This window comes from Equus quagga, chromosome 11 (assembly GCF_021613505.1).
Source record: "Equus quagga isolate Etosha38 chromosome 11, UCLA_HA_Equagga_1.0, whole genome shotgun sequence".
Lineage (NCBI taxonomy): Eukaryota > Metazoa > Chordata > Mammalia > Perissodactyla > Equidae > Equus > Equus quagga.
Window position 1 is genome coordinate 112,669,947 of NC_060277.1, and position 16,765 is coordinate 112,686,711.

General features: G+C 53.9%; 1 protein-coding gene across 1 annotated transcript in view; it reads right to left on the bottom strand.

Moving 5' to 3' along the window:
* The window catches only part of TIMP2 (TIMP metallopeptidase inhibitor 2), a 49,489-nt gene that overhangs the window by 5,346 nt on the left and 27,378 nt on the right, over positions 1-16,765 (bottom strand). Inside the window, exons 2-3 of the mRNA XM_046677414.1 lie at positions 9,356-9,456; positions 7,192-7,300 (exon numbers count right to left, since the gene is read on the bottom strand). Of these exons, the coding sequence (XP_046533370.1) occupies positions 7,192-7,300; positions 9,356-9,456 (210 nt within the window). The remainder of the gene's footprint in view (positions 1-7,191; positions 7,301-9,355; positions 9,457-16,765) is intronic.

Sequence of the window (16,765 nt, forward strand, 5' to 3'; positions counted from 1 at the left end):
AAAAGATCATGTTGTATGCAGACTGTTTCCTCTTTTATTTTTCACCAAATATTTATTCACAGGCATTTCCTCCCTTTGATGTGGAACTTGTAATTCTGGGTTTTCCCATCATGAAGAGCAGAAACCTGGAATTTTATAAGACTAGAAATCTGCTCTGAATTCCCTCCCCAGGGATGAGGAGGCGCTGCTGCCCCCTCGTCCTGTAGGCTCCTTACTCAGCGCTCCTTTCCTTTGCTGAAGAGCTCACACTGGCGATGGCCCTGGAGCTAGCCGAGCGGGAGAGAAAGACAAATAAGTGCATTCTGGTGAGTGACAGAGGCTAACGAGGGCTGGGGAGGGCATTGCAATCCTCGTGCCTTCTGCTCTGACAGCACCTCGTCACAAAAGACAAATGCCCAGTGCGGAGCCCCAGAGCCTGGCAGAGGGCCACGGGCGGTTCCCCGAGAGGCAGGCAGGGGCCTTGGACTGCCCCCGAGCAGCTCCGCTTGACAAAGCCTCAGTGCATCCAACCTGACCATCTCAGGCACAGCGCTGGCCGTGCAGCATCCCTAACGGAAACAGAGCTCAGTGAAGCCGTAATCCAGCCTGCCGACCGCATCCCCGTCACAAATAAATGACTAGTGTCTGTCACCAGGGGGATCGGCTTGTCTGCAGTCGCAAGCAGGCATGAACTGACACCCTTGTGCAGGGCAGGCTGCGGGAAGCACTCCCTGGATGTGAATTCTTATGCTCTTACACCTGTTCTGACCGCTCCCCTCACCTCCGGGAGCTCTATTTTTCCTTGTATCTGTTTGGACTTGTCTGACACTCCAGACGAAGAAAAGATCAAGGAGCAGGATTACTACTATAGAATTTATTCTGAATTCTAGTAACTAAAAAGGTAAGTGTTCAGGTAGCCTTAAACACTTTGAAAATAGATGTTTGACTTTTTTCCCTAGTCCTGTAGCCATTTCCTGTGTGTTCAGAATAGCTAAGGAGGGAGCATAACTGACAGATGGCAAGTAACTCATTCTTCTATCCTGGCTTCTGCTGGCATTTACTACCCTGTACAGGGGACCACAGCCCCTCCCCTGCCCAGCTGGTCATTCATCACAGACAGGTGGAGTCCCCCTCCGGTTCCACCTTCCAAACCTCTACAACGATGTCCACTGCATCACTTCTCTGGCATCCATATCCCGCTGTACACGGTTCTTGGCCTTTCTTATAAACCTTGATCCTTAGCCAGATAAGAAGCATGTAGGGGAAGGGTTGGTCTTAATCCTTTTTTATCTACAGTTGCTTGCACATAGCCATTGCTCAACAAAAGCTTACTGATGAGGACATGGGTATTTGTTGTAACAATTTGCTTCATGACCTGTCTTTTTCTGCTGTCTTCCCTTTTGACCTTTTTACCACCAATTCAAGCTTCTGCTGAGAGTAGGCAAAGGCAGGGCGTGGAGATGACATGCAAATTGTCATCTTTTCACTGGCCCTAGTAACTGAGCTAACATGAACTTGGGGTGTCATGTATAAGTGGGGTGGCATCTTGGGATGTTAAAAGGAGACCCCTTTCAGAGGCGATAATTAAGACTTGGTTGGGCATGCATGACGTGAGCATCTGTTACAACATTCTACTTATGTCTGCCTTGGAAAAAGGCAAAGTCTTTCTTGAAAAACAGGAATTAATTAAAATTTGTAACTGAGGGTTGGATGTTTATTTTTCCTTTTGGAGGAAAGGACTGTAGAAGAAAATTACAGGGCCAATTCTGTACAAGTTCCTCAAGAGGAGTGCCTCACGGTGCCCAGCTCGACATGTGAAGCTGAGTCATGAGCCCAAGAGGAGGTGGGCCGCAGCGGCCGTGTGGTCACTCAGGGGGCCGCAGCCAGAGCAGCCTGAGTGGTTCACTGTGCCCCGTGACTCTGGTTAGCCCGTCCTGGCTCCAGGAGAACAACATCTCGATTCTGTGGTTCAGGAAGTAAACACCAGATTTGTTCCGGAGCGGCCTCGCTGAGCCGGAGAAAGAAGCGGGAGGAGAGAGGCGGCGCCTCTGAAACAGGGTGAGACAGCCACTGCTGGAGGTGCCTTTATGGATCTCATGCTCCATGGCCAGAAAGGAGACGAAAATGTGCCCCAGGTCACTTGCTTGCTTCCAATATTAAATGTGCAGAAGTCTAAGATGATAGGCACACAGGTACCACGGGCAGGTACCTTCACCGTCTTTAATTTTTATTACACATGGGGCTATGATTCGGCTGGTTTCGGCCATATGAGCCTATGAATGTGCATCCCAGTTACCTACTGTATGCCCATCTTCTCATTCAGATTGGGGACAGTTTAGTGGGCCTGCGTATAGGAAAAGCAGCGGACACATACATGTCACATGTTAAATAACCTTTGATGGCAAGTATGAGCGACTGAGCTTCTGCACGAGAGAAAACACCAATGTCAACAGAGAGTCAGGGAAGTTATTCGGCTTTCTGCATTTGACTCACAGGCTTCAGGTGGACGCAGGAGCCTCTCTCTTTCAGGGGCTGAGCAAAATAGATTCTCCAACCACATCCCCCAAAAGAAAGACAGCAAAGCAACCACCAGCAAAACAACGGGAGCTGTGGTACACCCTCTGCCGCTGACTCCTGCTCTGGACCCACACCTACACGGCCCTGTGGTTTCCTCCCACCCTTCAGGGCAAGTGGGACAGGGACAGAACCGGACCCACACTGGAGACACTGCCTGCCAGGGTTCTGGCTAGAGCTGATTCGTCTCTGGGCTGTCCTGCCCCAGGACCCAGCTACAGGGCGCTGTGATCGGGACCATCCATCTCACAGAACAGAGGGCCGTGCCAAGGTCCTCAGGACATCAGGGCAGGAGGCAGGTCTGACTAACCATAAAGGGCCCTGGAAGCAAAAGTAATGTCCAGAGAGTCCCTTTGCCAGGGAGGTGACCAACCTCGGCCGCTGGGCACAGCCCTCCTGAGCGTGTGCTGACCGGCTGCACGGTGCCTCTGAAACCTCAGCCTTGACTGGGAGCAGGAAAGTTCTGGTTAGACGCTGGTGCGCAGGCCCAGCTGCACACTGGACCCTCCTGGGGAGCTTTAAGAATGCTGATGCCTGGGTGCCAACCCCAGCGAGGATGCATGAACTGGTCTGGGGTGCCACCTGGGTGTCAGGATTTTGACAAACTCCCCCATGGAATCCCACTGAGCAGTGCAGCTGGTGGACCACTGGGTTAGATGCTGGGGCCGTGAGGCTTCTAAAACCCAGACCACATGAAGCAGCAGAGTGTAATGGACCCAGGAGTCAGGAAGACCAGGGGCCAAATTCTGGCTGCACCCCTCCCCGCAGAGTGACCCAGGCAGAGGCGTGCTGAGAAACGTGTAACAGCTGGCTCTCCCGGGAGGAAAAGCTCCAGTGTGTAGCATCTGCCGATTTCTATGCTGTACATGCCCCCATCCTGTCTGATTTCAGGCTACTAACATACCAACCGAAATTTAACAATCGGCTTGTGAAAGTGGGTTCAGGCACACACTGCCGGACCTGGGGCACCCCGCTCCATCTCTCTATTCCTCAGTTTTCCTCATCAGTAAAACTGGGATCATAGTAGCACCGTGGTCACTGGGGGCTGCCAGGATTGAATGGAGAAGGTCAGTGCCAGGACAAGGGCGCTTCCCATTTCTATTAACAGGGAGATGCTGAGGCTGGTTGTAGAAACCTCTGAGACAGAGCGAGCCTCCGTGCGGGCAGGGATTCAGCTGCGTGTGTCCGGGAGCAGGCGCTGGCCCAGACCAAGGTCACGTTACCCCCGAGGAGCCCCCCGTTAAGGGAACCCAGTCCTCCTTCCCTCACAGCGCTTCTGCGGCTCTGCAGTTTGGCCCGACAGCCCCTAGAGGGCGGCGTGGGGGAGCCCGAGTGGGAGGGCTCGCGGACAGCGCAAAAAGAGGACGCGGAAAGCTGGAGGCCGCTGATTTGTCAGGGTGACAAGTTCCCTGCACCACGGGAGGTTTGGTCTCCTTTCTCTTCTCTCTCGATTTTTCTGATCATAAAGGTAACAGATGTCATAATTTGTAAAATTTAGCAAATACAGGAGAGTAGGAAAAAAACAGACACGGCCAGTGCTAACGTGTTTCCTTTCACACCTCCAGGCGCACGCTGGTGAGGCCTCCACCCCTGGCCGGCCCCTCTGCCTCTCCCATCTCCTGTGTTACCGTGATGGCGTAATCAGGCTGTAAGATCTCTGCATCGTGATGTTGTCCCCTTACCCCTCTCTCCAGCTGACTTTATTTTTCTTATCGTATAATAGTAGATATTGCAAATTGGAAATGGTGAGGCTGCTTTGGAAAACAGTGTGGCAGTTCCTCCAATGACTAAACACAGGGTCACCGTACGTCTCGAAATTCTACTCTTGGGTGGCTACCCTAGAGAAACTAAAAACACACGTTGACACAAAAACCCGTACATAGATTTCACGGCAGCATTATTCCCAACAGCAGAAGGTAGAAACAACCCCAGTGTGCATGAAATGAGTGGGTAGACAGGTGTAGTCTATCCATTCGATAGAAAATTATTCAGCCATAAAAAGAGTGAAGTTCTGGGGCCGGCCCCATGGCGCAGCGGTTAAGTTCACATGTTCTTCTTCTTGGCGGCCTGGGGTTCACCGGTTCGGATCCCGGGTGCAGACATGGCACGGCTTGGCAAAAGCCATGCTGTGGTAGACGTCCCACATATAAAGTAGAGGAAGATGGGCACGGATGTTAGCTCAGGGCCAGTCTTCCTCAGCAAAAAAGAGGAGGATTGGCAGTAGTTAGCTCAGGGCTAATCTTCCTCAAAAAATAAATAAATAAATAAAAAGAGTGAAGTTCTGACACGTGCGACAACAGGATGGACTTTAAAAACATTATGCTGAGTGAAGAAGCCACACACACAGGGCCACACATTCAATGATTCCACTAATACGAAGGTCTGGAGCAGAGAGATCAAGACCCAGAATGTAGAGCAGTGGCTGCTGAGAGCTGTGGGTGGGGGGAGAAGTGGGGTCGGGAAGGTGCTAGCACACGGGCCCAGGTTTCTATCTGGCTGTGGTGACGGGTGCACACCTCTCTGAATATACCCAAACTACTGCAGTACACACTTCAAGTGGGTGAATTGTATGGTGTGTGAATTATCTCGATAAAACTGTTAAAGAATAATAGATGCTCATAACAAGACACTTAGGAAGTTCAGAAGTGCCTAGAAAAGAAGAAAAAAACCTCCCATTATCCCTCAGGAAAGGAACAAAAGTCTTGATGTAGCAACAAGGAAGCCGATGCCGGGTAGGAGCGTCTCGAGGAAGGGAGGGAGGCATTCTCCAAGGAGAGTACGGGAGCCTCCTCGCCCTGTCACTCCCCACTGCATCCCCGTTCCTGCAGTGACCTCCCGCACACGGCCCGGTCAGCGCCTTCCTCTGGACCCTCGCACCTGCTCGGGTCTCCTCCTCTTTGCACCTCTCCTACACATCCACCCGATATTCACATGCCCAGCACAGAAAACCTGTCTCATTTTCTCGAATTTCGTCTCCCACCCTGCAGCAGGACTGTGTGCGGCTTCCTAACAGCAGGGCCTCTCCCCACAGCTCCCGCTGCACCAGGGCCGGGCATCTCTCAGACACCCGCGAGAGATGTGTTGATTCTGAATATTCTCAAGGGAAGGGCAAAAAGGCACAAATAACCTAAACAGAAGAAAATATCCCAAATCACGGAGATTTGGATTCAGAATTTATATTCAAGATTAAATTTGGACTGTGGAACAAAATATAATGTCAGTCTAGGGGAGCTGTCCTCCTGTCTCTTCTTTTTTCTTAAGTTAAGAAAAGGACAGTAAGTTCCTTAACTGACCGAGACAGCACTGGCCAGTCCCGTGGCCACCGGCCACATGTGGCTGTTTACATTGACGTTTATATCCATTGAAATGAAGTAACATTAGCGCTCCAGTCCTCGGTCACACCAGCCACATCTTAAGTGCTCAGCAGCCACAAGGAGCTAGTGGCTGCCACACTGGACAGCACAGAGAGCATTTCTGTGACCAGTGAGTCTCAACTTGGGGCAATTCTGCCCCCCAGGGGACATCTGGTGATGTCTGGAGACCCCATAATTGCAGGGTGGATGTTATGGCAATTCGTGGGTAGAGGCCAGGGATGCAGTTCCATATCCTACAATGCATAGGACAGCCCCCAGCACCAAGGACGATCTGGTCCCAAATGTCAGTAGTGCCGAGGTTGCGAAACCCTACTCTGGACTCCCGGGTGCAGCCTAGCTGGGCAGGCAGAGGAGGGAGCAGAAAAAAGTAAAAGGAAATAATTTTATTTAAGAATAAAGCATACAAAAAGCAATGCAACAAGAAACAAAATGTGCTACAGCCACACAATGGAATATTAGTCAGCCCCAAAAAGGACAGAAATTCTGACACGTCCTACAACCCGGACAAACCTCGAGGACAGTATGCTGAGTGAAATAGGCCAGTCACAAAAGGACAAATGCGGTGTGATTCCTCTTATGTGAGGTCCCTAGAGGAGGCAAGTTCACAGAGACAGAAGGTAGGATGGTCGTTTCCAGGGGCTGCAGGAGGCAGATAAGGAGCTGTTTCATGGGGACAGAGTTTCAGTTTGGGAAGATGAAAGAGTTCTGGAGACGGATGGTGGTGACGGTTGCACAACATGAATGTACTTAATGCCACTGATCTGTACTCTTAACAATGGTTAAGATGGTAAATTTTATGTTACATGTATTTTGCCTCAATACAAAAGAGAGAGATGATAAACAAAGAAAGGAGCCGAGTGCACAGCGTGTGTAATAATATCAATAGATTTAAAACAAGGTTGCAACTCTCCTTCCCTGCCTCCTGCCCAGCCTTGAGCATGCCAGCATCCGGCCCAGGCCTCCCTTGCGGGAACAAAAGGCAAAAATTCTCACCTCTTTGTCTCCACCCGACCTCAAATTTCCCGTGAATACTGGCTTACTTAATTTCTTCCCATCAAGTCCCACTCGTCCCACTGTTCTAACCAGGAAGAATGCCACCGGTGGGTAGGTGACAATTCACTAGGAATTCTCTGACAGGAGAAGGCAAGGAAGCCCCAGATGTCCCGGAAGCCCCCTCGTGGTGTCTGGGTTGTGCCCCACTTCTCACCCCACCTCCCGCCCCGATGGTCTCCAGAACACCCCACAGCCACGCCCACGGACACACCTGCGATGAGGTACTCCTTCTTCCCTCCAACGTCCAGCGAGACCCCGCACACGGCCGAGGAGGGAGCCGTGTAGATGAACTCGATGTCCTTGTCAGGTCCTTTGAACATCTGGAAAGATGAGGACGAGGAAACGTAAGCGGAGATGGGCTGCATGCCACAGACTCCGTTCCCACTCAGAACACCCCGGGACAGCCCGACCTGCACTGCGGCATGGCCAGCACGGAACAGGGGGACAGAAATGTACCAGTGAGACAGATGAGGAGATGACCGTTCCCACTGCAAAGCCATTCTCTGGAGTCACTCATGGCTCAGCACGGAGGCAGTCAGCGGGCTGGACACAGCACTGTCCCCTGCCGGGAACTGTCTCGGACAACATCTGCTCTTCCTACCACCAAGGAGTCATTTCAGAATCTCCGGGGAGGGACTTGTACATCTCAGGTGATTCTGACCCATCGTGGAGGACCAGCACCTTTGTTTATTTCCAGGAATTTCAATCAAGCATTGGCTACTTGACAGGGACCAGGGCAGAGGCACGCCTGCAATTAGGGGATCTGCCTTCTCAACTTCTCATTTCCTTACAGCCTTTTGGGAACACACCTGCTGCCCAGGAGAAGGGATGAGTTGTTCCAGTGCCCTGGCAGGAAGTGAGAAAGCCTCAGAGTCGCTGCTGCCCCACGGCGGGAGATGAATATGGACTGAGCACGGCCCTCCACCCTGGTTTTGGGGGCAGTGGAGACTGGAAAGGGGAAACCCCAAATGCTCCAGGACCACAGGACAAAGAAGGCCAAGCAGGGGGTGCGAATGTAGACACCCTTGGGCCCTGCCATTCCACACCAGCCCTACAGGACTCCTGCCATGGTTAAACCAAGATTAATGGCATTGTGGGGATTTTTTGGAGTTCCAGTAAACAAACCCAAATGGAACAGGGTCATCCACAATGTCATGATGAACCAGCTTCCTAAGAGCTACACTCCCACCCACACCAAGAAAGCTTACGCTGATGGTGACAACATGCTGGGTTAAATGACTTCTTTCACCAAAGGGCTAAAAGGCTTCCTTGGTGTTAACACCTGCCTTTTCCTGACCCCTTAATGAGGTCGTGAGAACGGAGAGGTTCTCTGTCCCACTTCAAAAACAGAGACTTCGGCACAGGGAGACTGGGTCAGCCCCTTAAATGACACAGAGGCCATGAACAGGCATTTCACTGACCTTCTGATAACATTTATCTTCTACTACTTTTTATTTTTGTAACAAAATTAAATACAGACCGCTACAACACTTCCATGTGACACAGCTGTCTCTCCAGCTGGAGCCTAGAATCTTCTTCTATCTTGCAGACCAAGTTAGTTATTGTCAACAACAACTTTCTGCCAACGCTGGCCCTGTCCTTCCTCCCTCCCCCATGTCCTTGCTCCCTCCGTGTCCCTTTCAGACGTGGGTCCCTTACCACACGCCCCTAACATGAATACCGTTCTGAACAGATGAACACTCCACCACCTCCCCCTCTGTCTGCAGCCCCCGATGCCCGCCCGTCACTCTCCCACCTGGCGAGTCACCTTCTCGTCACTGGCCAGGGTGCCTGCCATCTCCATCTCTTCCCTGGCTCCCCTCTTTCAGAAAGTGGCCCCCCACCAGGCCTCTCCACAGAAAGCCTCCTTTCTCCAAATCCCTCTTCCTCTTAGAATTTAAAGCTAATCAGTCAAGAGCAGACCCCACACCACAGTTTGGGGGAATTAGGGCTCCCAGAGGCAACGGCCAAGTTCTTGCTGCCTTTGAACCCCACAACAGCTCAGCCACCGACAGGTGCTCATGGAACATTCCACAGAAGCTATGAGGAACTTGGTAACAACGCTGAGGCCATGCCACCAGTTCATTACCCACGGAAAGGAAGATAACACATTTCTGAAATAACTTAGCTGACGCGAACACACCCTGCCCACACCACTTTTCAGGCATGGATGCATTAAGGAAAATCGGATCGACCTGTGGCGGGACGCCCTTACTGTCTGCTCCACGGACGGCTGGCCCCCGTCCAGGGACCCAGCAGCACCTCAAGACGGCGGGATGCTTTCGCATGGTGTCTGTCTTCTGGAGGACTCAGCCCCGCTCCCAACCCTCCCACAGCTCTGCCCCACGGAGCCGCCCAGCAACAGCCACTGTTACCTTTATCTGCTTGATCTCATACTGAATCCGCTTGATGGGGTTGCCGTAGATGTCGTTCCCAGAGTCCACCTCCTTCTCACTGACCGCTTTGGCCCTGATCACTGCAAAACAAACACACAGAGGTGAGCAGCGTCCCCGCGAGACCGTCCTGGCTCCGAGGAGGGGGCGAGGGGCAAGGCGATCCAGCCACCCACACAGCGGCAACAGAGCCCACACAGGCCGAAGGGGATGACCAGGAAGTAAAGCTCTGAGACGCCTCCAAGTTCCAGGATTCTTCCCCAGGAATCCTCTGCGGACGGGCCAAGAGCAGGTGCTCTAGTCCCTCAGGATGCGGGGGTTCAGAGGAGTCACTGATTTGAACAGAGCTCTCTGCTGGTGTCAAGCTGCACTGCTTTGGGGCTTTCCCCCCCGGCTCCAGTGTGTACGTACTGGTGGCTGGGGAAGCAGAGGAGTGAACCGGGACCGGCCTGCCATCCTGACCGTGGGGCTGAGGATGGGGAGATGCCCAGCACTGCCCTCCATCCAGGGCCTGCTGGCAAACAGGCTTTCAGGCTGAAAGCAGAGGGTAGTTACCCGCCTTAAAGAGGCCCCATCATATTTAGGTTTGGGGCTCTTAGATCTAAAAGGTTGACCCTGACGCCCTCCTAATCTGTCCTAAAAGCGTGCCTGGACAACGTCCTGTGGATGATTCAGTGCAATAACACACATTCTCTCGGGGGTGCAAGGGGGAAGGTCACAGTGCTTTAACCCAAAGCGTGGCAAATTGGGTGAGGAAACGCCCCAGGGCATGGGCGGCCAACCTCAGGGACAGATGCCGAGGGAGGAGGGCGAACAGAAAGGAAGACAAGCCCAGATGGTGATGCAAGATGAAGGAGAGGGGAAGAGGTCGCACTGAGAAGGTTCCAGAATGTTCTCTGGAGCCTGAGGCTGCTCGAGGGCCATGCACCGCAGGGCTCCCTACTAGCAATTAAGTAGGACTCGGCTCCAGCCCGTGACCTGCCTGAGGCACAGATCAGCAGTTCACGTCATCACTTGGGCACAGCCCTCCCTTTTGCCATTTTGAGACTCATCAGCTGGTGGCATGGCCTCTTTTAATGGCTTTAAAAGCTTTGCCCTCCCAAACTCAGCTGTGCAGGGTCACTCTGGGTGAGCATCATGTTAGTGTGAACATGAGCAAAATGGAGAAAAAAGGAGCAGACAGCGCCAGGCCCACAGGAGCTCCCACCTCCATGCCGAGGGACAGCTCAAATCTTAGAGAGCCCTGGCCAGGGCTGTCTTCTCCCACAGAGTAGGGAGGCCCAGGCATGTGGATCTCCCATGGGTGCCCATCCCCCTGGACCCCAGGAATGTCTCTGAATCCCAGCCTGGCACCAGAGCCCCACACCACAGCCCCACCGCCCCACCCAGGCCCAAACAGCTTTCTTATTTCTCCTTCTGTTGGAGCTGAGTCATGACTGGCCAAAGCCACAGGTTCCTGTTTCCCAGGCTCAGCTAGGCCCCAACCTGCAAAGCCACATCTAGGAAATGCCACCCGCTGGGCCACCCCAGAACAAAGGGCCTTACCTTCGGTAGCAGGTCAACCTGTTTCCAGTGTCTCCTCCCACCCGTTACCCATCTTCCCCCCAGCACGAGCTGTCTTCTTATAGTCACACACCTTCTAGCTCAAACATCCTCCTTGGTCGCCCGCTACCCTCGTCTAAAAGAGGAGACCCTTTGCAACCTGGTGCCAGCCAGTGGCTATTCCAGCTGCGTCAGCCGCCCCTGCTCTGCTGTTCTGCCAGTCCATGATCCTGCCCTGAACCTGAACCTGCCAGGAGTGCCCCCACCTCTAGACAGGCAAGTTCCTTCTGCCCCGAATGCCATCTTCCCCTCCCTGCCTGGAGACCTTCTATTCATTCTTCAAGACCCAGCTAAAATAACCATTTCCCGTCTTGCTCTGGGAAATCTTGTCCTCCTATAGCGCTTGGTACACTCTGCATCTCTCGTCCATTCTGCCGTAAATGCCTGGACACCTGTTTGCGCACGGCCCTGGGAGCCTCGAACAGGCAGAGGCTACATTCTAACCACAGGACAGTCGGTGCTAAGTGTTTGCCAGATGGAACTGCGCTGCACCTGAGACACCTGGGCTGGTCACCACACGAGGACTGACTTGGTCCCTTTACTACCTGCCTAATCTACACCTGATTGCAATGCTGCACAGAGGTGTTTACGCCAGGCAGTAAACATGCCAGATCAGCCTGTCATAAGCCTGCTCTTCTGCAGTATCGACCTCAGCTCATGATATGAAACGGACCAGGAACATCTACAGCAGACAACAGTTCTAGAAGGAGGAACGCTGCTGGGTTTTACCACGGCACACTCAATTCTGCATGCTTTCTGGACCTGCTTTTCAGAGGTCCACGACTCTGCACAATGCTTAATGCACAACAGGCGCTCCATAAACACGCCACTGGCAATCAGAAAATAAGCAGAAACTACTCCCAAACAGGACTCCAGAAGCTTCCATTGCATTCCACGCATTAAGGTCCACTCATTTTTCTCTTACAAAAGCACCTAAGGCTCCCAGGCCATCTGAGTTCTCATTTGAAAGGGGCAGACCGGGGGCTACATCCTGCTTTAGCCCCCTACCCACTGTGGTCTCAGGAAGTCCCCTGGCCTCGGTGAGACAGCCACTCCCGTTCAAAATGGAGATACACCAGCGGCACCTGCACACTGTCAGGTGTGGGGAGGACTAACAGCCGGGGGGGCGTATGTGACATGCAGCGCCTGGCACCCGATGCACCAGGTCTGGTTCAGGCCGACAGATGAAAGGCAGCCGCGGAGAAGCACGGCGCAAACTTGCCCGGCCCCGAGGGATGGGGCTGGAGCGCTGCACCCCGTCACTGCTCGGTCCACAGCTCCCGTCCTGGTCAGCGTGGACCCTAGAACCTGGGTCTGCGGCAGCTTCCCGATGCGTCTGCTTTGCTCTGGGACTACAGACCACACGCTGTCCTTTTTAAAACTGTCCGGAAAGAAGACACTCGTTGAATCCAGGGTCCAGGCTGGACTTGTGGGGTTCAGATCAGAACAGTAACTGGCACCAAGGCCGCCAGTGGCTTGCAGGGAAGTGGGGCCAGGGAGCCGGGAGGCCGGGAGGATCTCCAACTGGGCTCGTCCATGCAGGACAAGAACTCAGATTCTTTGGGGTCTCTCTGAATTCTGGAGGGAAGCTCTTCCCCACTTTACAAAATGAGAGATAATGGGAAGGAAAGAAAGTGGGAATCAAGAGAGGCAGGGAAGCACCAGGTCTATGAAAACCTTCCCCAAAACATCAACACCCTCTGGGCATGAAAGAGAAATGCTGGGCACACACCTGCCCACTCAGATGTGAGGACCGACACCGCTGACCCACTCAGGGCGGCAGTCACCGCCTGGGCTCAGCACTCTGCGGGGGGAGGGCGTGCGCAAAGCTTTGGCAAATTAACTCATCACCGCGAGAGGATCCCACAGGCAAGCCAAAGGCAGGAGACCTGGGGGGAAACAGGACGGATGGGCTGCACAGGAGGGTGGGCTGGGGCGGCATCACAGCAGATCCAGCCAGCTCTGGAGGCAGATGTTCAGACCCTCAGCCTTCTGCCCCGGCACCCGGCCAGAGTGGGGACTGTCTTACACGCCAAACTCGGAGCTCGGGGTTGGGCTGCCTTTCAAGTGCAAACCCCAAAAGCACGGATCCCCCTCCTGTTGCCCAAAGGGAGAGAGGAGTCAAGTGTGCAAGCATCTTCAGCAGCAGCCCTTGCTCTCAAGAAGCATCCAACCTGGGCTCAAAGACACAGGAGGGACAGGAAAACGGAAGCACACTGTTTCCAGCTGCCAGTGGTGGGGAGGGAGGAGGCAGGGAGAGCTCTCCAGGAACGCGCTTCCTGCACCCAAGGCGATGGGCATCACCCTGAGCTGCAGAATGGAGGCGACTCCAAGGGAGGGGTGGCCCTCTCTGAGTCGCCAGCCAGTGAAACAAGAGGGCTGGGGAAAAGCAAAGAGACCCAAAGAATCTGGGAAGAAACTAAAATCCCGGTACGCACACGTTTATTGAACACCTACTCTGTGCTGGGCCTGCTGTTTGGCCCTGGGGTGGGGCCTCAGCCCAGTCCTGTTCCATCCCCGCCGGGAGCGGGCCACTCTGCTCCACCACCCTGCCCCTAGCAGCAGGAGCCAGAGGCAGAGGCAGGAGGGAGAGTCGTTATAAAGATTCTTGTTCTAACTGCTTTGCGCCCAAAAGTGATGGCCTCTCCCCAGGCTGCTCAGATTGTTTTTCCTTCTTTCCCTTCTGCCGTTAACACAACATCTGGGTTTGAGATCAAGGGTGATACATTGGCTGATGCATTCACCGCCAGATGTTGGCTACTGGAATGCACAACCGTGGACTTTAATTCAAAGCACACGCAACCACAGAGTCCCCGCCCCCACCCCTCGGGCTGAGGACACCACATGATGTCACTTCCCCCTGCGAGGAGCCTGCAAAAACAATCCCTAGGACACCCAGCCAGATTTGGGATGGAAAAGAACTCGGCGGGTGGAAAGTCAAGGTCGCGGACAATGATCCAAAGAACACAGGCTGCGTTCAGACTGGGAGGGCTGACAACCACCCAGGGAAAGCCAGTGGAGGCCAGACTGTCCCGCTGCTATCCTGGGGGGAGGGGACACTGAGGGGGCTTTCGGGAAACTCTAGGTGTCCCCAGCACACGACGTGGCCTGGGCCAGCGTCGAGGTGCAACATGCTCCATCAGCCCAGGCCGAGGTTCAAGTCCCCTCTCACACCTCACCAACATCTTCTGAGCCCTACTGTGTTCATGCACGTACCCGGGAGAGCCAGACCCCGACAGAGAACTGCCTCTGAGACGTTCATTTATCTCACACTTATTGAATTATCTTTATTACCTTGTCATGGGTCCAACTGCCCCTCTGAGGAATCCCATATGCCATATACAGTCATGGGCCACATCATGACGTTTCAGTCAATGAGGGACCGCATATACAATGGTGGTACCCTAAGATGAGTACCACACAGCCTAGGTGTGTAGCAGGCTGTACCATCTACGTTTGTGCAAATCCACTCTGTGATGTTCACACGACAAGGAAATCACCTAATGACGCATTTCTCAGAACATATCCCTGTCCTCACGTGACGCGTGACTGTATATGAATACATCCTATAGGACCTTCCCCATTGAGCCCACTCTGCCCGGGCATGGGCTCCAACTCCGGAGCACAGGTAAGTCTGTGGATCGTGAAATGTGACTTTGAGATATTCACGGCCTCATCCCAATGCACGCAACACACTCTAAGTCCCGAGCCCCCAGCGCCTGCTGAGCAGAGCTTCTGGCTTAGGAAAAAAATCACCCATCTGCCAGGAAGAGGTGCGGGAATCTCCAGGATGCGGAAAAACATCCACCTAAATACAAGGTCAAAATCCAGCCCTGGATCATCTGAGCCTTACGTGTGTACTCAGACGGGCAGGGGTGGCTGGCAGTGGCAGTGTCAGCAGAGGCCACTGTCCCCTCCCAGCCCAGCCCACCTACTGCAGCCTCCAGCTCGGGCTTGGGAGGGGCACCCGGGGGGGACGGGCAATAGCAGAGACAGTGCCACTCTGCTCTTGCATCTGGCTCAGGGCCCTATGGAAAACACCCAGTTAGTTCAGCCAATTGGGGGCACAAGTCCCAATGCCATTCACTGGGGAGAGGGGAAGTGAGGGCCTTCGACCCGCTAGCACATTTGCCAAAGACCCTACTGGCCCCAATCAAGAGTGGGTGAGGGGCCGGCCCAGTGGCATAGAGGTTAAGTTCGCGTGCTCTGCTTCAGTGGCCTAGGGTTCACAGGTTTGGATCCCAGGTGCAGACCTATAAAAAATAAAGGAAGATTGGCAAAGGAAAAAAAAAAAAAAAAGAGTGGGTGGGGCTGCTGTACTGCTGTGACTGCAATGGGAGCACCATGGGCATTGGTGTGAGAGCAGCAGCAGCTGCTGCAGGTGGCTACGAGCGGTTACAGGGGCTGGCGGCAGAGAAGGACATTTCTTAGATGCAGAGGGAGTGGCTGCAGCTGAGAGGCAAACGTCCTCCACAGGTCATAGGTCCATTTCCTCGTCTCCAGGTAGAATTACATACCAATCATTTCAGAGGAAAGCCAGCCCCCACCTACTGCAGGCCGGGCAAGGATTGACGGGCTCTCCAGGGGCACTTGCCCCCTGGGGCACTTGGGGAGGGCCATAGGGTTCCAGCTTTTGTCTATGCTCTCCAAAAAAGGGGGCGCCCGAGTTTAGACATTTACACCCACACATCACAGATCTTAGCAAAGTGCTCGCTAATGCCTGCAACTACAGACTGCGGCTGCCACTTGGGATGAGAGCTTCTTGTCCCTTTCAAGTGGACTCAGTGACACCAGATGGCTGGTCGACCTGGCCAAGGCCCCCTGACCTTTGGGTTTTGATGAACTTGTCCAAAGCCCGGGATGAGGGTGGACCCAGAGTGCCTCCATCCCAGCCACCCATTAACCCTCAAGGTCAGAGTCAGGAAAGTAAGGGGGTGCCCAACTTCCTGTGTCTACCCCTGAGACATGCCCAGCATGTGTCTATACCCACGTCTACACCCGACATAGCCTATGGCTCTGCCCCAGGAAAGCTGCAACAAGATGCTATTTTTCAGGGCCCTGCCTGCGACTACTGCGGGATCCCTAAGGGCTTGCACGGAACTAAACCATCTCAGTGGGCTTTGGGGGGCAGGATAAAGACGGTTTTGAATCTCTCCAATGGGACTGCATCTGCTTCTTTAGCAGGTGCGCCGACCTCACCAGCTGGAGGGGCAGGTGCGGGCAGATGGTGGTCTAGAAAGGGGATCATGCTCACACGGATGACTGCAGACTCGCTCTGACGCCCCAGGTATGGAGGCCACGCCCCTCCCTACAGAGCTGCACGTGGGAACGAGGTTAGGTGCGGTTGAGCAACCTGGGAGATGTCACAAGGAATGCATGGTATCAGCACTGGCTCGGCGCCTGGATGTCTGTGGGCGTGCCCAGCCCCGCCTGCCCCTTTGGCCTCACTGTCCGCCCAACCTCCACCTTCCAAGGTGCCCCTGGGTGGACAAGGTTGTGGGGGCTCTTCCCAAACCCTCAGCTCTGCCTTCCCTGGCCTCAGCGCCTGGCCTCTTTCAGTCGGTAGTGGAGCAGACTCCTCCAAGTTCGCTCCTTTTACGGAAATGAGAAAAAAAAAAAGGTGGGGGCTGTCATTTAGTAATTAAAAACAGCCCTGTAGTGCTGGGAGGGAACCAAGGGCTGCTTCTGTCCCTGCGGCAGCTGTGAGAGACAAGACGCGCCCTCAGGTCCCTCCAAACCTCCCCATCCCCAGGAGCCAAGAGATGTCCCTAGCTCTGGGGCAGGGCTGGG